This window comes from Pseudochaenichthys georgianus, chromosome 15 (assembly GCF_902827115.2).
Source record: "Pseudochaenichthys georgianus chromosome 15, fPseGeo1.2, whole genome shotgun sequence".
Taxonomy (NCBI): domain Eukaryota; kingdom Metazoa; phylum Chordata; class Actinopteri; order Perciformes; family Channichthyidae; genus Pseudochaenichthys; species Pseudochaenichthys georgianus.
The window spans coordinates 15969459-15994367 of NC_047517.1; the positions used below are offsets into that span (position 1 = coordinate 15969459).

General features: G+C 43.0%; 2 protein-coding genes across 13 annotated transcripts in view; one reads left to right on the forward strand and one right to left on the reverse strand.

Moving 5' to 3' along the window:
- The window catches only part of ablim1a (actin binding LIM protein 1a), a 62850-nt gene extending 46755 nt beyond the window's left edge, over positions 1 to 16095 (reverse strand). For 10 of the 11 annotated variants that reach the window (XR_004553542.2, XR_011644423.1, XR_011644431.1 and 7 more), the window contains exon 1: positions 9102 to 9229. Coding sequence is in view for 1 of the 11 variants with exons in the window: in XM_034100590.1 (XP_033956481.1) it covers positions 9102 to 9192 (91 nt within the window). In the remaining 10 variants the exon portion in view is untranslated. Of the gene's footprint in view, positions 1 to 9101; positions 9230 to 15044; positions 15118 to 15775 lie in introns of those variants that run through there. The other variant, XR_011644426.1, reaches the window with a different exon arrangement.
- Positions 16096 to 16124: 29 nt separating this feature from the next.
- On the forward strand, positions 16125 to 24414 carry fhip2a (FHF complex subunit HOOK interacting protein 2). Of its 2 annotated transcripts, XM_034100610.2 has the most exons (15): positions 16125 to 16258; positions 17232 to 17310; positions 18625 to 18794; positions 19096 to 19200; positions 19334 to 19456; positions 19588 to 19800; positions 19893 to 20089; positions 20258 to 20372; positions 20500 to 20576; positions 20664 to 20856; positions 21203 to 21366; positions 22078 to 22224; positions 22330 to 22420; positions 22543 to 22686; positions 23414 to 24414. In XM_034100610.2, the coding sequence occupies exons 1-15, from the start codon at positions 16214 to 16216 to the stop codon at positions 23591 to 23593; spliced, it is 2043 nt and encodes a 680-aa protein (XP_033956501.2). In that variant the 5' UTR covers positions 16125 to 16213; the 3' UTR covers positions 23594 to 24414. The 2 variants fall into 2 exon arrangements, with proteins under 2 accessions (XP_033956501.2, XP_071061670.1); XM_071205569.1 differs by lacking the exons at positions 16125 to 16258; positions 17232 to 17310 and having other exon boundaries at positions 18724 to 18813.
- The last annotated feature ends 495 nt before the right edge of the window (positions 24415 to 24909 follow it).

Sequence of the window (24909 nt, forward strand, 5' to 3'; positions counted from 1 at the left end):
CAGGGAAGAACCCATTGACTTTGTAGCTAAACTACTCCAGGAAACGCTGGGCTTAGAAAAAGAGCCACGACTAGACATATGCCATCGCACCCTACGGGAACGGCCCCAGGAGGACCAGCCACCCCGCACATTTTTGGTGAGATTTCACTATTACCGGGAGAAGGAAGCGACCCTCCGCAAGGCAGCCACGGCCACAGATCCGACAACGTCACACGGAGACAGGATCAGAGTATTCCCTGACTATACCCAAGCAGTCGCGAAGCAGAGAGCCGCCTTCAGGGATGTGAAAGGCATGCCAAGAGGCTGTGATGGTGTCAAGTACGGACTGTGGTATCCCTCGGTTTTGCGGATCACAACGGCCGATGGAAAGCGACACAGTTTCACAGACGAGGGAGGGGAAGGACTTTGTTTTGAGGAATGTGGCTAAACAGAGGAGATGGGTCTGGCTGCAGACCGCAGCAAGGAGGCGGATCGTATAGGGGCGGATCGTATAGGGGCGTTTCCTAACTTTTTTTATCCAATAGAATAATGACACTCAGCAGAAATACATACTGTAGGTGGCAGTAATGCAACTTAAGGGATTCCAGCTGCTGTTATAAATCCTCGCAGAATAAGTCATTCGTTCTAGTGATGGGAATTCCGGCTCTTCTTGGTGAGCCGGATCATTTGGCTCACCAAGAAGAGCCGGCTCTTTCGGCTCCCAAAGGGCTCTTCAGTTTACCACATATACCTTTTAATTCAATCAAATGTAGCCCTGTTTTGACTAATAAATGATGTATATGTGTACACATATATCACTTAAATTATTCAATACATCCTTTGTACTGAAGTATTCAAAAGTAAAAATTACATATAAATTATTTGCTGTGACCAATTGTTTTCATTGCATTTACAGACCCGTGTAACTCTCTGATACCACCCAATGAATGCATTGACTTGCTTGTAGAACCACGCTACACAAAACAGATAGCAACACCTATAAAAACTATTTAAAAAAAGGGGCTACTGTATCAACCTATATAAAGTATATAAATATAGTTTTTCTCCCTGCAGGAGAGGGGAGCGTGCTTTGAGATCAGCTGCTAGGCTGCAGCGGGGAGAAGAGGGGGACAAAAAGAGATCTCCGTCCTCCGTGTTTTATTCTTATAGAAGTAAGAAGAGAAGTAATGGGGCAGAAACCCTCCTTTTTACGCAGCGGTCCAGACATAGACATCAAACGGCGACGCATATTCAGTTGCCAGTTACTTTTGGCATTAGGGCAGGGATATCTAGATACTTTTCAAGGTTTGACATAATGAATTGTGCTACTTTTAAATCAAGCAACGATGTTTTCAAATCTGTAATCAAAAAGCTCCTCAAAAGCACTATAGAAGCAGTTCCTGCCGTTGTTACATTGGTTCAAACAGTAACAACGGACTACTTTTCTTAGCGGATGCATGTCAATTTAAATCAATACATAAAACTATTTTTTAAATCAATAAAATCTTTTTCTAAATCCATAAAAGCATTTCAATTATTATTGGGAGTCATGTCGTTACTTTGTTGAGAATGTGGTCATGTGTAATAAGCGGGATCATGTCCACATTGCACATTGCATAATGTGCCTTCATGCCGATCTAGATCCCTCCGCAAAAACAAAACAAAAAACGGCTCGTTCGCGGGCGAGAGCCGGCTCCCGTCGTTCACTATACGATCCGCCCCTATACGATCCGCCTCCTTGCTGCGGTCTGCAGCCAGACTCTATTGAAACAGAGCGGCTAAGATGCTAGGTAAGCTGACTGACGGACTAATGCAGCGCCGGATAGCGGCGTTGAATTTTCCACATGTACGTATATGGGGCTGTGGGCTAGGGCTTGCTACGAACGTTTGTGGTTTTTCTTATTATTGTGTAATTTAAGCCAGCTCGCGCTGCTCATACTAGCCCACATGTTATAACAGTCAGTTGGCTTACAGCCCGCTAGTTCAAACAACTGCTCTCCTATACTCCTGGGGAGGTTCACGTGTATCTGGCTCTACTTTTCATTCAACAATCAATACTGGATGTTTGTATATGTTGCCATAACTGGTTAATAAGTATGTTACTTTTACTGAGACCATGTTATGAATGTTCAACTTAGAGGTTTGTCTATATCTATTGGCACAAGGTTTATCTAAAGCTATTGATGGTTCTGGCGGGGCTCGATCTCGCCAGGTAAGCTGTCCACGTTGAGGTGCGAGTGTTATCGGGGGCAGGTAGCAGTCCCTCAGTTGGGTAGGGATCAGCTCTTTATTGTGAATGTTGTTTCAATCACTTCAATTACATATGGACCTTCTATTTTAGGTTCTCAATGGTGTTTATGTTCTTATTGCCGTGTGTTTTATTTCAGTTTTTATAAGGTGACCCATCCCCCCTTTCCCTCCCTTCCTCTCCCTCACCCTTCTGACAGGGGGCTAGATTACTGTCTAAGGTCCCACAATGACCCAGTTAAACAGGGCACCGAGTGTGGGTAAGGCGACAACTACTTTGGTTAGCTGGAATGTTAGAGGTCTCAATCATCCAGTAAAGCGCAGCAAAGTGTTTTCCCACCTCCAGAAGCTAAAGGCAGACATAGTTTATCTCCAGGAAACTCATTTACGTACTTCTGATCACTCTAGACTCAAGCGGGGTGGTTTCTCTCACATTTTCCACTCCAAATTCAACACCAAATATAGGGGTGCAGCGATCCTGATACGTTGGCATGTGCAGTTTGTGGAATCTAAAGTAATTGCAGATACAAATGGCCGCTATATCATAGTGCAAGGTCAATTGTACAACACACCTGTGGGGCTTGCATGTCTCTATGCTCCCAACTCAGATGATGCCGATTTCTTTAGCAATTTCTTCTCTCTGCTCCCGGATTTGAACTCCCATCACCTAATTTTGGGGGCAGACTTTAACTGTGCCTCAATCACACTCTGGACCGCTCCACTGTCTCCTCTAGACCACTGTCAAACTCAGCTCGAGTGGTGAACTCCTTTGTTGAAGAATACGGCATGGTGGACCCATGGCGATTTAAGAACCCAACATCTAAACAATTTTCATTTTTTTCTGCAGCTCAGCAGTCATTCTCCAGAATAGATTACTTCATTTTAGACAAAAAGTTACTCTCTGTGCTTGAGTCCAGTGACTATGAGAGCATTGTTATTTCTGACCACAGCCCAGTAACCATGAAACTTTGTTTTCCAAACCATGTACCACCACAAAGGATCTGGCGTCTAAACCCACGCTTATTATTAGATGAAGATTTTATTAAGTATACTTCCACGCACATCGATACCTTTCTTGAAATAAACCGTCAACCAGAGATGAGTATCGGCACTATATGGGAGGCCATGAAGGCTTATCTTCGTGGGCAAATAATATCATATTCAATCAGTATTAGCAGAAAAAAGACAAAGCGAATGACAGAACTTGTTAATCGGATCAGAGACATTGATAGAATACACTCAACAAAGCCCTCTGCTGAACTGTATAAGGAACGCATTACAGTGCAGGTGGAATATGACTCTCTGGCATCCACCTACGTAGAGGACCTTCATCTGAGATCTAGGCAGACCCATTATGAACATGGGGAGCGGGCCAGTAAACTACTCTCCCATCAACTAAGGCAGTCGGCTGCAGACAATTTAATTGCGGAAATTGGAACGGTAAATGGGGACACCATTTCAGATCAAAGGGGCATTAATGATCAATTTAAGAGTTTCTATGAAGATCTTTATTCATCAGAAGTCTCGGATGACTCTCTGACAACTAACTTTCTAAAGGTCCTTAAGCTTCCAACACTGGATCCTGACGGTGTCTCGGCTTTAGAGGGGGACATTTCTAATGAGGAGATAAATCGCGCTATGAAAAGTGGAAAAGCCCCCGGACCGGACGGCTTCCCTATTGAATTCTATAAAAAATGTGTCCGCAAAACTGACGCCTGTGCTGCGCGAAGTATATGCAGAGGCACTCCAGCAGGGTTCACTGCCCCCCACATTAGCTCAGGTGGTGATAACAGTCATCCTTAAAAAGGGCAAAGATCCAGCGAAATGTGACTCCTACAGACCAGTAAGTCTAGTCTGTTGTGATAACAAAATTCTCTCCAAAGCTTTAGCTCTGCGCCTTGAGACTGTTCTGCATAGAATCATCCACCCGGACCAAACAGGGTTTGTAAAAGGCCAACAGTCTTTTGGGAATCTTCGGCGCCTATATAATATAATTTACTCAAATCCAGGACTCTCTCCAGAGGCCCTCATCTCTCTAGACCAGTGGTTCCCAAACGGTGTGCCGCGGCACACTGGTGTGCCATGAGACAAGTCCGGGTGTGCCGTGGGACTTTGTGACAACCATACGTTATTATTGCAATATACAACTACACAAAAATAATTATTTTTTAATTTACTATATCAGTACTTTGTAGGTTTATATGTACGTAATCTGCGCGACTTGTGCGTCCACATCTCCACATGCAGTGCTGCATAAACATGGCTGAGTCAGCGATAACTTTCGAGGGGTGGAGGACGGTATGCCCATTATTTTGAGTTCGTCCGAAGAATAGACAGGAATGTGACGGTGAGGTGCAAACTGTGTCCAGGCCAGAAGCTGTTATCCACTGCTGGAAACACCACGTCAAACCCCAACAAACACCTGCAAATAACACATGCTAAGGTGGAGCTACCGCACACGCTATTTGTTGTTTGTTTATATCACGTAGAACACTGTCTGTCTTCCGGTTGTTGCCTGTTTTGAATGACAAATACACACTACCGCCGCCTGCTGGTAAGAAAAGTTATTGCCACTCACGCATGCGCAGTTCGTATGTGCTCGGCGAGTAAAGTAACGAGTTACTTTATGTAGATAGTAACGAAGTAGTGTAATATATTACTTTTTTTAAAGTAATATATTACGAGTTTATATGAGTTTCCTTTGCCTCATTTTTTATTTTGTGACCTGTCTGGTTTAAATGAGTGTGTTGCTGCTTTGATGAAGCCTAATTTGATAAAGTTTCAAATTGAATTTCTGAAATATTTCATTAATAAATATTTCATGAGTAATATAGTTTGTCTTTGTCACATTTTATTTGGCATTGGTAAATAATTATGCACATTTACAGATATTTTACATGATATGAGTGATAACACGTGTTATAAGGGCTATTTTGCACAATAGGTGTGCCTTGAGATTTTTACTTGTCCTTTGGTGTGCCTTGGGCACAAAAAGTTTGGGAACCACTGCTCTAGACGCACACAAAGCCTTTGATCGCATTGAATTTGACTACCTATTTGCAACTCTTGCTAAATGTGGCTTCGGCCCATGCTTTATCTCCTGGATAAAGGTCCTCTACTCTGCACCTCAGGCAGCAGTTCGCACTAATAATATAATTTCGAAATACTTCCGGCTTCAACGGGGCACAAGGCAGGGATGCCCCCTGTCCCCCCTCTTGTTTGATATAGCCATAGAACCGTTAGCAGCTGCTCTGGAATCGGTCAAATTGTACAGGCATTCAGCGGGGAGGCTATACACATAAGCTGTCTTTGTATGCAGACGATGTTTTACTGTACTGCTCCGATCCGCTTAGGTCCATTCCGGCTGCACTCGATGTAATCACCTCTTTCGGGAAGGCTTCTGGGTATAAGATCAACATGAGCAAGAGTATACTCTTCCTCATCAATGAGACTGTGGCCAAGCTTTCATTTAGCAAACTCCCCTTTAAAGTGGCCATTGACTCTTTCACCTACCTGGGAGTGTGTGTGACACAGGACTTTAAAACCCTGTTTAAAAAGAACCTGCAACCAGCTCTGGACAAGGTTAATGAGGACCTGAAGCGCTGGGCGTCGCTCCCTATTTCGTTGGCGGGCAGGGTGAACACCATTAAAATGGTTATTATGCCACGTATGCTGTATTATTTTCAGTCAATTCCTATTTTTCTCCCTAAAAAGTTTTTTAAAGACCTGGACAAATATATTTCCACTTTTATCTGGAATAAGAAAATTCCCCGTCTGCGTAAGGCATTTCTTGAGATGAGAAAGTCAGAGGGGGGTCTTGCATTACCCAATTTTTTACACTACTACTGGGCTGCCAATATCCATAAAATGGCATTCTGGATGAGTCATTTCCGGGAAGGGGGCGGTCCTATTTGGTCTAGCATGGAACAACACTCGTGTGAACCACTGGCCCCTGCCTCCCTGATGTGTGCTCCTTTACCACTTAGTAGAAAATATCACTCGAACAACCCTATGGTCAATAGCTCTCTTAGGATATGGTCACAGTTCAGGAGGCATTTTGGATATAGACAAACTATCTCCTCCATCCCCATAGTTCGCAATCCGGCTTTCAAACTAGCCCTGATAGACTCCGCTTTCCACCTGTGGTCCCGGAAGGAACTTAAGTGTGTTGCTGATCTGTTCTGCGAAGGGGTATTCACATCCTTTGAACATTTAGTCAAAGAATATGACATCCCAAGGAACCATTATTTTAGATATTTACAAATTCGTGATTATACAAGAAAACAATTTCCCTCCTTCCCGGCCGCCCCACCTGGTGGATGGATGGAAGACTGCCTTGGCCTCAAACCTTGTCAGGGAGGCTATATCTCAAAGCTATATAATATTATTCAAGAAATCTCTAGCCCTTCCCTTAACCACCTTAAGGGTACCTGGGAAGAACAAATGGGCATAGAACTAACCGATGAGACCTGGCGGTCTGCAACTGAGAACATACATAAATCCTCCATCTGTGTGAGGCATGGAGTACATGGAGTACATGGAGTGTTCCATCGATTACATCTGTGCAGGAGCAGGCTTGCCAGGCTGTACCCTGAGGTGGATCCCACATGCCAGAGGTGTCATTGTGCCACGGCTACCCTATTGCACATGTTTTTCTGCTGTCAGTCCATTGCCCCATTTTGGTCTTCTATATTTGAAACGTTTTCATTGATGTATGGCCAGAACATACAACCAAATCCCATAATAGCTGTGTTTGGAGTAGCCCTTGAGGGGGTCTCCCTCTCTAATTGCCAGTCACACTCACTTGCGTTTGCAACCCTTCTTGCCCGCGGTCTAATCCTCCTCAAATGGAAAGACCGGACTCCACCATCTCACGCCCTGCGTTGTTTTGATATAAGTGAAAATCAATAAAGAAAGGTGAAATAAAGGTGGGGTAGGTAAGTTTCAGAAACCGGCTCTTGATACACTTTTTGTTATATTCCATGGAATGCTCTTAACATCCCGATAGCAATGAATATCTGAAGTGCTTTGACAGAAAATCCATAAAAACATGTCATCTGTGGAAGCCGTAATACTGTAAAAAGTACTGGATTGCCGCCCTGTCTGTCAGCCTTCCATCTCGTGCATGCACAAATGTATCTCGTGCCCTCATTGGGCGTGCATTGCAGCTGCAGCAGTACTTCAATGACACGCCAGCAACAGGCGGCCACTTTCACCAGTCTGCTGACGTCATGTGCGCGTTCATGTGTGTTGGAGGAGGTGCTCTGTAAGGAAGTCTGAAGGAAGGGGCGGATTCTTTTTGGCTGTGTACTTTCAAATTGTAGTGCACTCGAGCCGGTTTCTGAAACTTACCTACCCCACCTTTAACTAAACATTTTATTAGATGAAATACACCGACTGTATATATATTTTTTAATCAAAAAATGGATACCGTGTTCTGAGAACAGAGTATCTTAATATATCTAAAAGCATAAATGCGCATGATCAACTTTATTCATCATATTTAACCCTACCCTGCCAATTTCTAGCTGGAATTCTATCAAAACCTTTTTTAATGACTTGTATCCGTGTGATTTGGTCAACTTAAGTCATTAAACAACAAGATGTACATGCATTTCCATTCTATGACACTAAATAGTTTTTTGTTTGAATATCCTTTGCATTAACCAATTGGATGCACGAGTGTACAGCATCACAGCGATATAAGATATTCCGGGTATATTGCCTTGGGTGTCTGCCAGTTCTCTACAAGGTTAACAGCAAGCAAGGTCATTGGACCAGACAACAATGAACAAACGCACTGTTATTCATCAGCAGGATCCTTCACAATGAAAGACACTGCAACTACATCAGCGCTAAAGCGTACATGTCAGTAGCTCTCAATTAATCGGGTATAGGATTTTAGAAGATGTAATTTAGTAAGACGGCATTTTGTGAGTTAATAATCTTTAGACCAACTCATGATGGGGCTGAATATGTTTCTGCAGAGATGCCCAGGCTGTTTTTTGAAGTTAAACCCACATAACTAACGTCCTAGCTTCAAACACTCTTTCTTGAGTCAAAGATGCATTCACTTTTCTTGGAAATGTGAGTTCAGTAGAGGTAAAACTTGAGTCGTAGAGATGTCCCGGTGGGAGGTGAAAAGATATATGATGCAGAGGGAGAATCTAAGCAGACTCTACAAAAACAAGATTCCACCCACCAGTGATCGGATATGATTTAAACCAACTGGCAACGGTATGTTTTTTTTACACCATGCAAAGACCGGAAAACCTTCCATGACATCTAATATTCATCAAACGGCTAATGGCGTCTATCTTTCTCCCAGGAAATGATATAAATCATTGAGATACAAATGCATGATGAAAAGACCAGCAGACAATGACAAAGCAAAACATATCCTTATGGTGTCAAGATATCGGTCTTGGCCTGCACTTTAAAGGTTATGATTGTTCAGTATTTATCTAATTTGACTTAATTCAGGTTCCGCTTACACGCCCACCATGACTCTCCCATTCAGGAAAGCCAGTGTTTCACTCCAGAGAAAAGATAGAGTGATTTTGAGCTATAAGTCGTACACTTTTACAACCACACATGGACCTCAGGGTAGCTAAGGACATGCTCTTGTGCTGCAGTGAGGCACTGCCCTCCAATTGTCATCCACTCTTTGGATGCTTTAACACAACTACACACACACTCGCAGATCAACACATAAACACAACAATGCTGCTCTCCCTGCCTGCAGAAAAATCAGCATCGCACATAAAATTCACCCGCATCATTTTCATAGCCTCTGCATCCTGCTTCACATTAGGATGAACAAACCGCCCCCCCCCCCCTTCTCTTCTCTTCTTCTGTTATTCCCCCTGTCTTACCATCCAGTCCGAAGCAGGAGGTGATTCTTTGGGCGTAGTTGCAGATCCCATCGTAGCCAGGCTCCTGCCACACTGTATCCCTTTCCCCCATCTCTACACACTCCCACACACACCGTCCCGTCCGGCAGTGCTTTCACTCTTTCCTCTGCTCATCAATTATTCAGACTTTTGCCAGGACACATGCATGCGCGCGCAGACCAACCCTCATGTTCACACACACACACACACACACACACACACACACACACACACACACACACACACACACACACACACACACACACACACACACACACACACAGAGAAGTGCTGACGCAGGGGGTCGTGCTGTTGGAGCATGAGCAGCCCTCTCCAGTGGTCGGATAAGGGATGAGGCATCAGATTAAGTTACTGAGAGGAGCTGTGTCTCCTTTATGCATCAACCATTGATCATCAGGATTACACTGCAGTGTAACGGTGTGCAGGATGTGCTAACCCTGCTCAAGGAAAGTGGGCGGGGACGTCAGAGCAGGATAAAACTGAAGATGTTCCAAGGATGAAGTTATTTGCTGATATTTGCTTAAAGATATCCAGACTACTGGAAAAAGCAACAAAAAAAAGTATATTTCATTGAAGATGGGGATACAAAAGTAGTCCCCAATGTATTACGGCTGACATTTATGCCTTGCATTCATGATAGAACGTACGTAGGGAAGAGGCACTGATTTGAATATACAAATAATATAGAGTTAATAAGGTATACTATCATTCTTCTTCAGAAAATATAACTGTTTTTCTGCATTTTGATAGTGATCACAGGCCTAAACATCCACATTTCATCTATTAATCTTTCTGAGCTTCAGTTGACATTTCATTAAGAAGAGAGGAAAATCCTAAATTCAGCACACTTTGCTACAATGCCTTTAAAAAGGGACTATTAAATCATACATAAAATATAGCATCCAAGCCAATAAAAACAGCCCGCTAGTAGTAGAGAAGTGGAAGAACAATGTTGGCCTACATTTGTGAGATGTTCATCATGTTGTTTTAAAATTCTGCGGTGAGGCAGGGATAAATGGCTTGAATGGACTAAGAGGAACAATAAATTCACTCTCAAATGACTGGCTAACCTCAACAGTAGAGAAACAGTGGTAGCATAACGGCAAACTAAAAATAAATGGCAGGATGATGCTAAATGACATAGCTGCGGTAGGTTTTAAGCTGATTTCCAAAAACCAATAGGGAGAATGTAGTACTGTTACCTAGTTAAAATAATAAACACTGTGTGCTCTGTCAACATCCCCAGCATAAGGGTTTAATTTTTTAAATCATGTCACAGCACAGGAAATATGATGACACTAGGTCCAGATAGAGCAGTATGGCCGCAAGGGTGTACTATGTGTAAGGTGGGGTGACTAATGGACGAGCATCAAGGTAAAAGCTGATGGCCATGTGCTGATAAGAGAGAGGGGGGGGGGGGGTTTGGCGACTGCAAGACTGAGGCCCCGGCCACACGAGGACGAAAACGGTCGTTTGCATTACTGTTTAGTGTCATATAGACCGTTCGGCCACACGAGGACGACCGAATACGGGGGGGGGCAGCGGCGGCTAGTGGAGTACTTCGTGACCACAGAGTAGGCTTGTTTGAGACACATTGCGGCTCGCCTCGAAAGTAGACGAGAGTAGCCGATCGCAGCCGGGGGAGGTGTCAAAAAGCTCGCCTGAAGTCGGACAGCTCCGAGTCTGCTTCTTCTTCTTCATCTTCTTCTTCGCATTCTTCTTCTTCTTCTCTCGGTTTTTTGGCGGATTGCAAACAACTTTAAGGTGCATACCGCCACCTCCGGAGTCGGCTTGACTCGGTTTGCATTTATAAAGAATGCACACATGTGTTTAATCGTTAATGTCAGATATGTACTAAGTAAATACATTTGTTCCTGCTCAAGATTAGATTCAACTTTATTGTTATTGCACAGATTACAGGTACTGAGACAACAAAATGCAGTTTAGCTTCTAACCAGGTGCAACAAGCAGTAAAGTGAAAAGTAATGTACACAATCTACAGAATAACATATAGAATGAATTGAATGATGAATAAACAGTGGGGTATGAATACACTAGATATCAGCCTGTGAGCAGTATGAACAGTGTGTATGAATATGCTAAGATATATAAAGTATGAAAACGGTAAGCAGTATAGTATAAAATATATAGATATTAATTTCATGATGATAAACATTGTGGAACAATGATGAAAAATGGGAATGGATGTGGCGACGTAAAACTGACACAAAACAACAACACACTTTTGCCAGCCAATTGGAGAGTTTCATCAGCAGCACGTGGTAAAAACCACCAATTAGCGCTCAGCTCGAGATACCAGCGAGCCGTTTCCCATCAAGCATTTCGCTTCCGCAGCTCGTGGAGAGCAACTGCGCCAACTCGCCTCGCCTCGCTCTCAAGGCTGCGGGCGTCTTTGTCCCGCGAGATTTCAAAGTCTCATGTGGGCGAGCCTCCAGAGCAAGTCGGACAAAATGACTAACCATCATGCAACGCACGAGCAAGACGTTGATCGCAACTGCGCAGGTCTTGCTTGTCTCAAACAAGCCTAGTGTGAACGTTGTGATCAGCTGTATTAGCGCAGTTCTCCAGTGAAAGGGGGGGGGGGGAGTCTCCCTCTGCAGCCGGTTGGCGTAGTTTTGGCACAATTCCGTTGTACAGACCGACGTTAACAGCAGCCCTGTCTGTGCACACGGAGACCGACTCTGTCGTCCGGTGATCTAACTTCTGGAAAAGCTTCAAAAGCACGTCGGTACGCAAATGCGCTTTGTGACACAAGTGACGGTACGCATTTCAGATTACGCACATAACCTGCGTACCAGTTATGTGCACCCCTGTACTACAGCAAAAGTATTCTCCGTCGGGACTTCCTGCAACAACACTACGCCGTTATCAAAGATGTTCTATTGAGAAGACGATCACTACGTGACAAAAGTTTTCAAAACCGTGGCTACTGAAATCAATCTTACTAACTGCTGTCTGTGCAATTTACTCCGCGCGAGTTGGCAGACTTTATTTAGCTTACTTTAACATCATTTTTCATGGTGGGGCTAAGCCATTTCTTGGTATGGGTGTAGCCTACCCCAGCCATACCCTGGCGCTGCCACTGGTGGCACGTATGGGGCGGGCCATTCTGCACATGCGTTAAATGCGTTAAATATTTTAACGCAATTAATTCAAAGAATTAATTACCGCCGTTAACGCGATAATTTTGACAGCACTACTTAATACAAATTCATTCATTACTACTTACATCTGATATTTAACTCCTTCAGCCTATTTTCAGCTACAGAACCCATTCAATTATTACATTATTCAGCTATTTCAGGACATCAAGGCTATACATGTTGTTGTTTATACCTTTTTTAAACCTTTTCTTTTAAATATTAAGCTTTTTCTGCATTTGTTTAGCTAAAAGCAGCTACCATTCAGCTAATAACATATTCAGCTTTTTCTGCATTTTCAGCTAAATTCAGCCATAAATGTTCACAGTTTACAGCATTCGCAAGCATTTTCTGCAGGAAATGCATTTTCTAGTTATAGAAATATAGATATAATATAGATTCGTTATTCATTTGTTTTAAAGCTCAATAAATAACAAAGAAGACCTTTGACCGGCACTTTTATAATTTTGTCGGAAGATTTAAACTTTAATACACATTAACTGGCGAAAAACTCTGCCCGGTTCCCTCGGCCCCCACTGTGGAAAATAAACAGAAGGGCAACCATGACAACCATGCTTCTTCACTGCTTTTGTGGAGGAAGTTACAGCGCCACGTACAGGCTCGGCATATGTACTGCAGCTTCTGCTAAACGGAGCTGTCTCGTGTGGACAGACCATAGACACTATCCGGTGAATATTGCGTGTGGACGGAAGCTTTTTTGCGATTAGCCGTTTTCGTCCTCGTTTGGCCGGGGCCTGAGAGCTCAGTAATAGCTGAGGCTTGCTGGGCAGCTGAGGGAGGGGCTGGTAATCATAAAGGCATATTGGGAGTCATTTGAGACTTTTTTTGAGACACTTCCTGTTTCTGTTGGAAGGAAACATTTTCATTAGGCTTCTAACGTGTTTAAGATCTTCGCTATAGATTAATGGCGGCTAAAATATCTAGAAATATAAAATGTGGGCCAAGCATCTGTACTGTATATGGATTTACAGAACATCAATCATGGAAATTGTAAAATTAGGGCAACAGCTAACGCATTGATTTGACTCCTTTGTTTACTTCTGTACCATAATGACATCCCATGTCACAATTGCACTTGTATTGGCTTGTGCTCCAACACATTGTACAAGATAGGCTAAGGCTGCCTCTAAGCTGTTGACCAATCACAACAGAGCCAGCCAGCTATAGCCAATCAGAGCAGACTGGGCTCTGGTTTCAGACAGAGGGTGAAAAGAAGTGCTGCAGCACAGGCAGTACGAGGAAAATAAAGACCTTTTTGAACATTGAAGCATGTAAACATGTCACAGTAAAGGCACAATATACTAATATGAAACCTGAACATTAGCATAATAGGGCCCCTTTAAAGGATTTAAGGATTTAAATATTATGACTGCTCAAAACATGAATACAGATTGTCTATAATAAAATTCAAAGAAATTGTCTGAATAATTTTCTACACAAAAACACTGTTGTTTGTTGAAATATTGGAAAACATGGTGTAAGTCAACTTCCCACATGTGACAGGACAATTGAGAATGTATTGACTCGGCCTTGCCCAGGACAAATATCTCTTTGATTTGACATGTTATTACAAGGACTGTGTAAATCAATGGGCCTGATTTATCTGTGAAAATACAAATAGAAACCTCCCATGTTTGTAACCACCACAGAGGTAACTGCCACAGCTGTAGTGACTTTTCATGGATAATGATTTGCAGGGGCTAATCAGATCTAACTACCACAGGGGTCCATCAAACAGATGGGCTCTGAGCTGCCATCGATCTCGTCCCGCAGCAATGCAGGACAGGGAGGCCACATCAGTGATGGGGGAGTTTAAAGCCATGTTGTTAATGCTGGCTCAACCATAGGGAGTGTGAAGGGGAGTGACATTCTGTACACTATGAAGGCTTTACACAATAACAGAAGACCTATCATGATGGATCCAACTGCAGATTTGATACAATAACCTTGAGGTCAGGTTAATATTGCAACTTTTCTGTATATATATCCAGCTGTGTAAGCACAACCTACAGCAGGAACAGCTGGAGGCTCTTTATCTCAGTCACCTGCCACAAATCCACCACAGCCCACCTGATGGGGACAAACCTCTGCCTGCAGGTATTAACGGATTTATGCACAAGAAATGAAAACAGCATCTGCACCAAATGTTGGGATTTATTTTCCATTTCCCTGAAAATATATTACTTATTGCCACCTCACTAGCTTTATATAGGCTACTGTTACACTAAATTCCACAAGCCCACTGTAATACAACCTATTAAGAATGAACACCATATGCTACAAGTCTTCCATCAATTGCTTCATTTATGCAACAATGAGGGTGTGTGCCCACCTTAAACTAATGAAGTGCCCCATCCCTAACTAAGAATATCGAAGGAAACATCAATCAGACAACATTCAATATCACAGCTGGGGTTTAAAAATTAAAAAAAGTGTGATCTATTTATAGATTGCAACAGAGTGTTTTATATCTACAGAATAAGTTGTAGGCTGTGTAGAAAGGGCTGCAGCAGTGGAAACTGTAGTTTCAGCTATGTACCGGTGTAACCTACTTAGAATAACAGTCATTACCACAGCCTGATCCTCACGAAAGAAGACGCAAATGGGCTCTCTATTGCATCCATCGTTGAACCAAGACCACCCCCCGCCATTTAAAATACTTTTTTCCCTGTGTGTGTGTGTGTGTATTGTCATGAAGGCTTCTGCGGCAAAAGATACTCACCTTTAGCAGACATGCCCGGTAGGTAGCCTCTCTTTCTTTACCGAGACAACCAGGAGGAGATGCCCCGGTGCAGCTGTAAAGGGGGGGGGGGGGAGGGAGGGAGACCAGTTGACAGCCGGATATTATCTGTTCTTTAAATTTTTACCTGTCATTTGTTGGGATTAAACGCAGGGAAGCATGCAGCCCGCGATTTGGTAGACTAGACTAGACTGCACGATGGTTAGAGCACTTTCCAGCGACAGGGCGTGTCCTGGAACAGACAGCATCCTTCCAATTTCCCGACAAGTTTATGTCCATATTTGAACATAGTGTACCATTAAATAATGATTAGGGAGTTATAAATTAATTGATTCTTTGAATTCCTCGTCTGCAGCTGCTGTCTGGTCCGCCTACTTGTATCTGGGATGACTGTGCTGTTTCGGACGTGGTAGTGGGGCTAAATCACAAAGTTGACAGGCACTATGGAGGAATGCATGTTCTTTCTCATTTTTTCCTCCATTAATCCAGCTACTCAAAGGGAAATATTTGGCGTTATTTCCCTCACGTGAGCTCTTCAAAAAAAAAAAAAAATCAGTGGAATTAAAGCATGCGTTAACTCAGCTCTATGTGACAAAAACACTGCAATATCATATAATAGAGTCCGTGCATTATGGGAGCAATCAATTGATTTTGCAGTTCAGCGGATATTTTCGAAATAACACATTGCTTGGTTATCGGAATTCCATACTTACTATATATTTGACGTGGGGTTAATGATTCTTGTTCCCAAGCTGTAAAAATAGAACATCGTCCCTGATTGTATGTAGGCTATTTATGTCTTAATTTGTATGCATTGATGGTGGTCTGTAATTATTAGCCGGTGCCTTGTGTGCCTGCGCCCCCTGGTGGATTAGAAAGAGAGGCGTTTGGCGAGGGAAGTGCCACCGTGTCCAAAGTGAGAAGACCCAGGCGATACTTGAGTCTGTGGCTGTCTTGTTTACAGTGGTTGTGCCAGGCCTTTGAAGACCTGTGGCAGACAACGTGTTAAGGTTTTATTGCTTACCTTTATTATTTCGTTACAAGGGTCAGTGTATGAATCCAATCTGGATCCAGGCGGCAACAACAGGAAGAAGAAGATAGAGGAATTCTCTAGGTCTTCTCGGGAGAAACTAGTCCAGTCAAAGAACAAAATGTTTTCCAAATTTACGTCCATTCTTCAACATGCTGTTGAAGCGGTGAGTATTATTTTTCAAAAACAACATTTATTTATCCATTGGCATGCTTTTTTTGTATCGTGTATTTCAGTTGAAAGGGGTCCTTGGTCGTCCAGACACAACCTACCATAACGTCAGCATAAGAGATACATTGCTAACTGGCGAGCTAACCAATTAGCCTAAGCTAATGTTAGCGTTTTGTGTTTGTCATGCCAACTTGTTCGTCCCTCTTATCGATAATGTATCCGTGAGGTTGTCTCTTTGTCTGTTCTGTTGTACCACAAACTAACACATTTCAGTGTTGTCATTTTGTATCTTCGGTGGAGCAAGACGTGTTTCATGTAGTAAGGCTAGCTTAGCTAGTTAGCCGCTAATGTTAGCTAAAAACAGACCCAAAAAGCTAAAGTATTGCTGTAGCTAGCTATCTCGTTTCAGGCGGAGTGGTGTCGAAACCACTGAACCACCTGGTTCAATGTTGCGTAAACGTTTTAACCTTAACATTAAAGCAAAAGCCTGTGGGTTATCTCGCACAGCCTTTCTGTAAAGCCTAATCTAACATGTTAGCCATCTAGCTAAGAACCTTGTATAGCATGCCTTTTAAAACAGTTTCAAGCGGCTTCAAGTCTAGTGTTTAAAACAAAATACGTCTGGCAGGTGAACACTTTAGTCTTCTGGCGTAACAGTTGCTTGTTAAATTATTACTAACTTATTTTCCGGACATATGGCTCTCTGGTGTTTACGAAGACCATATTCACAACACGTTTAACCCATTATCAAAGTCATATTGTAGTGGCACATTACCTCTGTTCAACACTGAGAAGGTATTATTGAAAGTGACAGTATTGCTAGAAGATATACATTTTCCCAGAACAACCTGTCTCCTAACTAAGTCGGTTGGAAGTTATTGACTTATGTAAACATGTTGCCGTGTTTCTCTCCTCCCCACCAGTGTAAACATACAACAACGTCTATGTTTGCATTTTGTCTTTTTCAGCTTGCCCCGTCGCTGCCCTTGCAGGAGGACTTTGTCTATCACTGGAAGGCAATTACACATTATTACATCGAGACATCTGGTAAGAAATGTTTTAATGGATAAATCATGATATTCCCAGATGTTGATTGGTATGCAGGTTGCTTTCACAGTTTGTCCCGCATTGATAGGACCAGTGTGGATATAAACAATAGCAGAAAACTAAGTTTGTCAGATTGTATGTGTAGGCTTGTCTATATTACAGTAACAGATAACAGTATATTTGCTGCTGTTAATCCACTTATTGTCAACATGTAGCATTAGTCAGGAAGTGCAAATGGAATGGTAGTGAAGAAATCTGAATTAAATTGCCATTTTAATTATGTTGGAATTATTATGCTGGTTGAGTTTGCAATATATCTCAACTTGTGGGATCTATGCAAGTTGAACAAATATACTCTGCGTCAAGTCGCAACTAAGATTTACTTGGCAACTAAAGCCAGTCAAGTAAAGACAACTTCAATGAACATTTCTGCCGTCTAGTCTGTGTATTTTGCGGTAGTAAAATCTGAATCTCGTATTCATTATCCCAAACCACAGCTTCTTCTCAGCAGTTCTTCTAGTTTGGCCAGTTCAACAAAATACACCCTGAACAGCTGAGGGGGGATTATCTGTACTTTTGAGGGTTATGCTGAGCTAGTTTTCAGGGGCATTTAATCACAGATTTTCCAGACTTGTGACTTGAATTAACTTCTTCTATACTTCCAAGGCCACTTGAGAAATAATTGATTATTTTTGATGAAAATGGTTGTGATTTATCTTTGTGACATTAACATGACTTATTGACTGCATTGTGTGCTCTGTTACTTTCAGCGTGACAGACATGCACAACCTTAGTTGATTTAATGCACAGCATTCCCCTATTATTCATATTTGGCAGCAGTCGTTCTATCATACGCAGCATTGTGTGAAAGGCGCATGCTTTTCTGTCATGCTGCCTTCCTTTACTCACTTCTGCTAATGAGTAAACAGCCTGTTGTTAGCAACTCACCAATGTCTGCATGTGCTTTACAATACATGTATTGCCATTTAAAAGCAGTGAGAAATGGTTACTGTCATAAGATTTTACCGCAACCTCTTATGCAACTTGACAAAAAAAGATTGTAGGTCATCAAATAACATTGGACTGAGTTACATCAAAACAGTTAACTTTACACATATGGTTTCAAACAAATACGACATCAAATGTATGGTTTTAACATTTGTTTGTTGTTTTTGGGGAGATACCTGTGCAGTTGACTTGAAGTGGTTAGATAAACAATTGCTGGAGCTTTTGGCACATGGCCTTTTTCTTTATGTATGTATATCTCATGGACATACCAAGGTTCCGACATATATCTGTGTTTTCCCCTCTTAGATGACAAAGCTCCAGTCACAGACACCAATATCCCATCCCACCTGGAACAGATGCTGGACATCCTGACCCAGGAGGAAAGGGAGAGGGAGTCTGGAGAGACGGGGCCCTGCATGGAGTATCTCCTCCACCACAAGATCCTCGAGACTCTCTACACCTTGGGAAAGGCAGATGTAAGGCATTCATGCTTTGGTAACTACATGTTCTATACCCCCAGGAAAATATAGATAACACATATGGCCCTGATATGTATATGTGGTAAATTAATTGTGGGAACTTGGCCCATGGAAGTTTGGGAGGCTAGACACAACAGTGATTGTACAATCAGATCAGAAGACACAATTTCGCTATGCTCTTAAATGAATCCGCAATGTTGGCTAAATTCCACTCGTGGTGGCGACACATCTATATAGGTATAAAGCACATTTGAACATATTCTGTTTTTAATTTTAAAAAAATGTAATTTTTCATCAGTGTCCTCCGGGGATGAAGCAGCAGGTGCTCACCTTCTACACAAAGCTGCTAGCACACATTCGTCAACCTCTCCTGCCACACATCAATGTCCACAGACCTGTGCAGGTGAGAAGTGATGTAGTCTGGATTTCAGTGTCTTTCTGATATTCCTTCTCCTCAAAATGGTACACTAACAGTGAGGTTATGTAACTTATCCTTTACTTTTTTTCCCCATGTCGCTGTGAAATTCCTTTGACAGAAACTGGTCCGTCTGTGTGGAGATGTGCTGGCTGCTCCTACAGAAAACGAAGAGATTCAGTTCCTCTGTATAGTCTGTTCCAAACTGAAGCAGGACCCATACCTTGTCAACTTCTTCCTCGAGGTGAGTTGCTATGACACTAGAGAGACATTTGAGCATCTCATTCCTAAATGTCAATCTATATTTATTGTTAGAAAGAGCCTTGTATTATGTTTAAGTTCAGAAGAACCTTTAATTTGTTGTGTTATTTGCAGAACAAATCAAAGCGACCTGAGGCGAAGAGACCTACAGAGGCGGGGAAGGACAATGTGTTGGATCCAGACACCGGTCAGTCTGCAGCAATGGGGCGGGCTGACCGCCCAGAGGAAGTTGCAGCTGCTGCCTCCACCTCTAGTCCCACCAATAACAACAATAACGGCAACAATTACAATCTCGTCACATCGCTGCTCAACCTCACAAAGAGCCCCGTAAGTAATCCCCATTGAAGATTTATTTAGCCGTCCTTTCTATTTGAGTCGAATGTTAAATCATGAGCTGTATCCATTTCTTCTGCTCTCAGGATGGCAGGATAGTGGTGAAGGCATGCGAGGGTCTGATGCTGCTGGTCAGTTTGCCAGAGCCTGCAGCTGCCAAGTGTTTAACAGAAAACACAGGACTCTGTGAGCTGCTGACTGACAGGCTGGTGTCCTTCTATAAAGCCCTGCCACAGTCCATGGACCCCTTGGACATCGAGACGGTGGAGTCTGTTAACTGGGGGTACATTTCTTTCACATATTCAAAGAATTGTAAAGAGCTGTTTTACCATCTGAAGTCTTGCTTTTAATTTGACTTGGCAGCGACACCCCTAAATAGCATTCTGTGTAAAATGGAGTTTCATCAAAGCTTTTTAATATTTCTAGCTTTTTTTTGTTTCTCTCTTTTCAGTCTGGACGTGTATAACCTGAAGGAGGATGCCGCTATCTTCACAGGAAAGAGGCCTCTCATCTCCTTCCTGTCGTGGCTAGATTACTGTGACCAGCTCATCAAGGAGGCTCAGAAGGTCCTTATCCCACGCTGACTCACTATGTTTTGATGCGTCACATTGTAGTCAGAATCAAAGGACTTGAAGTTGTTTTTGTTATCTGAACGCCACAGAAGGCTGAAGTACATTTTGTTTTGTCTTCCAGTCAGCAGCAGCAGTGATGGCAAGAAATGTGAGGGAAAGATTCTTTGTGTCTGTGATGGAGCCGCAGCTGATGCAGACGTGAGTCATCAATCAATCATCCCTTTATACGTCTTGTCAGTTGCGTGACTGCTCATTAACATGTGGTGTGTTTGTGGGTGCACTTAGGTCGGAGGTGGGCATCCTGACCTCCACGGCCCTGCTGAACAGGATCATCAGGCAGGTGACCTCAGAGGCTCTGCTGCAGGAGATGATCTACTTCTTGCTGGGAGAGGAGACGGAGCCAGAGACCGCTGCGACTGTGGCTCAGAATCCACTGCGACACAGACTCATCGAGCACTGCGACCATCTCTCAGACGAGGTACTTTTCACATCTGATTCAGGAAGTACTTGGTTATGATAACAAATGTGACATCCTTCATGTCTGGCTGATTCTTTCCCACCCGTTTGTGATCATAAATGTGCCTTAACAATGAAAGTGTGATAACTGTCCATCTGCCCGTCAAATTCTCAGTGATTCATATGATAATCCAAATTCATTTTAAATAGTGACTGTCGCAGCTGTTGCACATTTCCATCACTCAAGAGAGAGATGAGTCATGTCTTTGATGTTTGAAGTCACTGCCTACATTTTTTTTTAGTCAGTTAGCAAATACTTGGCAGGTTGTTGGGTTTAAGGTGGGAGCTGATCCTCATTCTGTCCTCAGATCAGCATCATGACGCTGCGGCTGTTTGAGCAGCTGATCCAGAAGCCCAACCAGCACGTCCTGCACAGCTTGGTGCTGCGCGGCCTGGGGGAGAGGAACTACCTGGAGAACAAACCCCAGGAGGAGCGGGAGCCCCTGGAGAACGGGCTGCCCCACGATGCGGTGTAAGGACCCGCCTCTGACCTCCCCTCTGCTGCCTTATAATCCTGCATGGAAAATCATCTGCACAAACACACCAGTGGAAATAAAGTGAATGCATCAACGAGCTGTGTTTTTCAGATGGGCAACACATTCAGCAAAAACCTTCCTTTCTTTTGGGGATCCAATCTTTTTATGACATGGTTTTCGGGGAATGCATGTCAACCAGCTATGACTTTAATTATAATTGTTTGGAGATGATACATTCCGAGCAATAGCTTGCTTATAGTTTTATATTAATGTTGCTTCATAGTTCTCATACAGAGGAAATAAGTCTCCAAATAGAACACTGTAATATTGGGTTTACATGATCATTGTTTCAAGAGGGTGAGATGAGTTCACGGAACAGCTGAAGACAGTCAGGGGCTATACAGACACACTTAAACATACTTAGTAATATCATACAGGTACAGTGAATGCCGTAAAACCTCATCCCTACATCATGTACAGTAGACATTGATTACAATTCCACACTACACACCAGTATCTAATGGTACACCTAATAAGCCTTAATATGCTATCATTCCATAAAACGGTACATATGTCCCCCTTTTTAAATACACAATGAAATACAGAGAAAGTGGACGTCAGTACAATGCAGAATAGAAATTAGAATCCCTTACATTACGCATACAACAATAATAGAAAGGTCATATCAACATGTGTTCTGTCCACAGAGACCTTGAGGAGGATCCACTGTTCGGGGATGACCTCTCTTCTGATAGCAGGCTGTCCGGATCTGATTGGCTCACCTCGTCTCCACCACAGAGTCCTGACAACTCAAAGTCTGACGGCAAGACAGAGGTCCACAAGATCGTCAACAGGTACACACACACACACACACACACACACACAGTCTGCTGCTGACACAACACACAGCATGCAGAGCCCTTTAGTTGTCAATAACTTTTAAATATTGCTGCCTGCAGTTTCCTGTGTTTGGTGCCTGATGAGGCCAAGTCATCGTATCAAGTCGAAGGCACAGGCTATGACACCTACCTCAGAGACGCTCACAGACAGGTGAGGCTCATTCTACAGCATGCTTATCGCTTGATGCCCTCTGTGGGTACTGTTGCTAATCAGTTTTCTCATCTGTAGCTAGTAGAAGAGATATTAAAGTGTGGATATATTGTCCTCCTCAGTTCAGGGACTATTGTGGGGTCTGCCAGCGGTGGGACTGGAGGGGGAATCCAAAACCTTTAGAGAAGTGTAACCTGGACAGCCCGTTCTTCGAGGGCCACTTCCTCAAGGTTCTCTTCGACAGGATGGGCCGCATCCTCGATCAGGTGACCCTCCATATTACAAATATCTGCAGAACAACTGCATGCCAAGGTGTTGAAATATATGTTTGTAAAATCTGTTGCATTGTCTAAGATCCACTTGTCTGAATAGCAAGATGCCCAAAGAAAAAACCAAAAAGGAATTACACATTCAGGCTGTAAACACATCCATAAAAAGGTTGCCTGTTGTTTATGGAGCAAATAAGTTACACAATAATTTATTTTCTTAAGTTTGAAAGGTTGTTGAGTCCTCAGCTGGTTAATCAGGCTGTGTGCAACCAGACTCCAGTGAATTAGACACGCTTTCTGTATGCAAATCATTTAAAAGCCTATTTAAGGTCAAACCCAGAGAGAGCCATCGCTCCTAAAAAAGCAATATTAGTTTAAAAAGATGTAATTACACTGAGATCTAAATGTTCCTGCTGTGAGAAGAGTTCACTGTGATGACGCCTAAATGAATCCCTCTAATGGAAAGTGGAGAAGAAACGGACATGATGTGAGTGAGCTAATGTTTATGCAGAGGCCTGTTTATTTTTCCAAACAAAAAAATATAATGAGCTCTTGCCATAAACTAATTTGACTAATCATGTTGGATGGGGAATATGCAGATTCTTTAGCGAAATGCACTTTTTGGCAGCTCTTATCACAGCTGTGTTTCGTTTGTGTTAATAATTCAGAGCTGTTCTACACATTGAACCTGTCGCTTCCGCTCTGACTCCTCTCTGTCCCACAGCCCTACGATGTGAACCTGCAGGTGACCGCTGTGCTCTCCAAGCTCTCCATGTTCCCGCACCCCCACCTGCACGAGTACCTGCTGGACCCTTACATCAACCTGGCCCCCGGCTGCAGGTCCCTGTTCTCCGTCATCGTCAGGGTGAGGCTAGATTATACACTTTATCTTATCTATTGTTGATGGCAGCACTGCTCTTCCCCACGGCGTACACACACTGGAGCAGGTGCCTAAAGATGTCTTGTTGTTATACTGTACTGTGTACCAGAGGTGTGGACTCGAGTCGCATGACTTGGACTCGAGTCACATGACTTGGACTCGAGTCACCAATTTGATGACTTTGGACTCGACAAAACACTTGCGACTCGACTTGGACCTTCTGACTTGAGGTGACTTGATACTTCAATATAGGGGTCTCCAACACGTCGATCGAGAGCTGCCGCTAGAAGAGCAGACTCCCGTCGGGGTGCTAGCGAACTGTCAACTGGTGGGGAGCCTTGCTGCGGGGAAACGGCGGACCTCTGTCGGTGCAACTTCAATGATGCCTTTTAAAAACATAACAAATTAAGGCCGGTGACCAGGCTTGGATTTTCGTCATTTTAGGGGCAACGCCATTTGGCCTTTGGTGTCACACATTTTTTCAGGGCGCAAAGGCCATTGAGGGAAACATTTGGATTTGGAGCTTACGAATAAATAACTTCACTTTCTGATAAGAAAAAAACACGAATGACATGGAAAACAAATCACTTTTTTAATATCAATAATGTCAAACATTATATCCTCATATAGGTCTATGGCTCCTTGGTATTACCGTATATACAATGAAATACTCTACTTTGAATAATTAGTGTTTGGTGTCTTTTCCATCAACTACTTCTCCCATTCACAAATCCAAAATCAAATCTAAAATTCTATTAATATGTAACAAATATATTCCATTTCCAAGCAGAAGAAACAGCCTTCAAGGTTCAATCTCTGCACATAAATCATTCATGTGTGTGTGTGTGTGTGTGTGTGTGTGTGTGTGTGTGTGTGTGTGTGTGTGTGTGTGTGTGTGTGTGTGTGTGTGTGTGTGCAAAACACGTTCTCACACTCATCCCGTCACATATTGACGGACGGTCAGGGCCCCTCCCCGTCGCTATATTACGTACAGGGTACCCCTTTCCCGTCATTTTCTACGGGCAGGGCGTCCCATAGACCTTCATTGCGGACACAGCGGACCCCTTGCCCGTCAGGCTTCTACGGGCAGGGCGTCCATAGACCTTCATAATGCCTATTTTAAGGTTCATTTGGCCATTAAAATGCGTTTTGATCTCATTTTATGCGAGTAATGAGTTTTTATTTCGGATTATTTGTGCAGTACATGTACATGATGTTTAGTTTGCTAGTTATGACGAAGATTACTTCATGAATGTGTACACATTCATGGTTGCTAAGGTGGTTGCTATGGACGCTGCAACAGCTCCCAGACCACGTGATCAACAACAATGGCTGTCCTT

Excerpts from the sequence above, each read along its gene's own strand:
- fhip2a (XM_034100610.2), top strand. The coding sequence starts at position 16,214 with ATGTTTTCCAAATTTACGTCCATTCTTCAACATGCTGTTGAAGCG. Across the intron at positions 20,090-20,257 it reads GTGGAGTCTGTTAACTGGGG|TCTGGACGTGTATAACCTGA; the intron begins GTACATTTCTTT and ends CTCTCTTTTCAG. Across the intron at positions 22,421-22,542 it reads TCAGAGACGCTCACAGACAG|TTCAGGGACTATTGTGGGGT; the intron begins GTGAGGCTCATT and ends TGTCCTCCTCAG.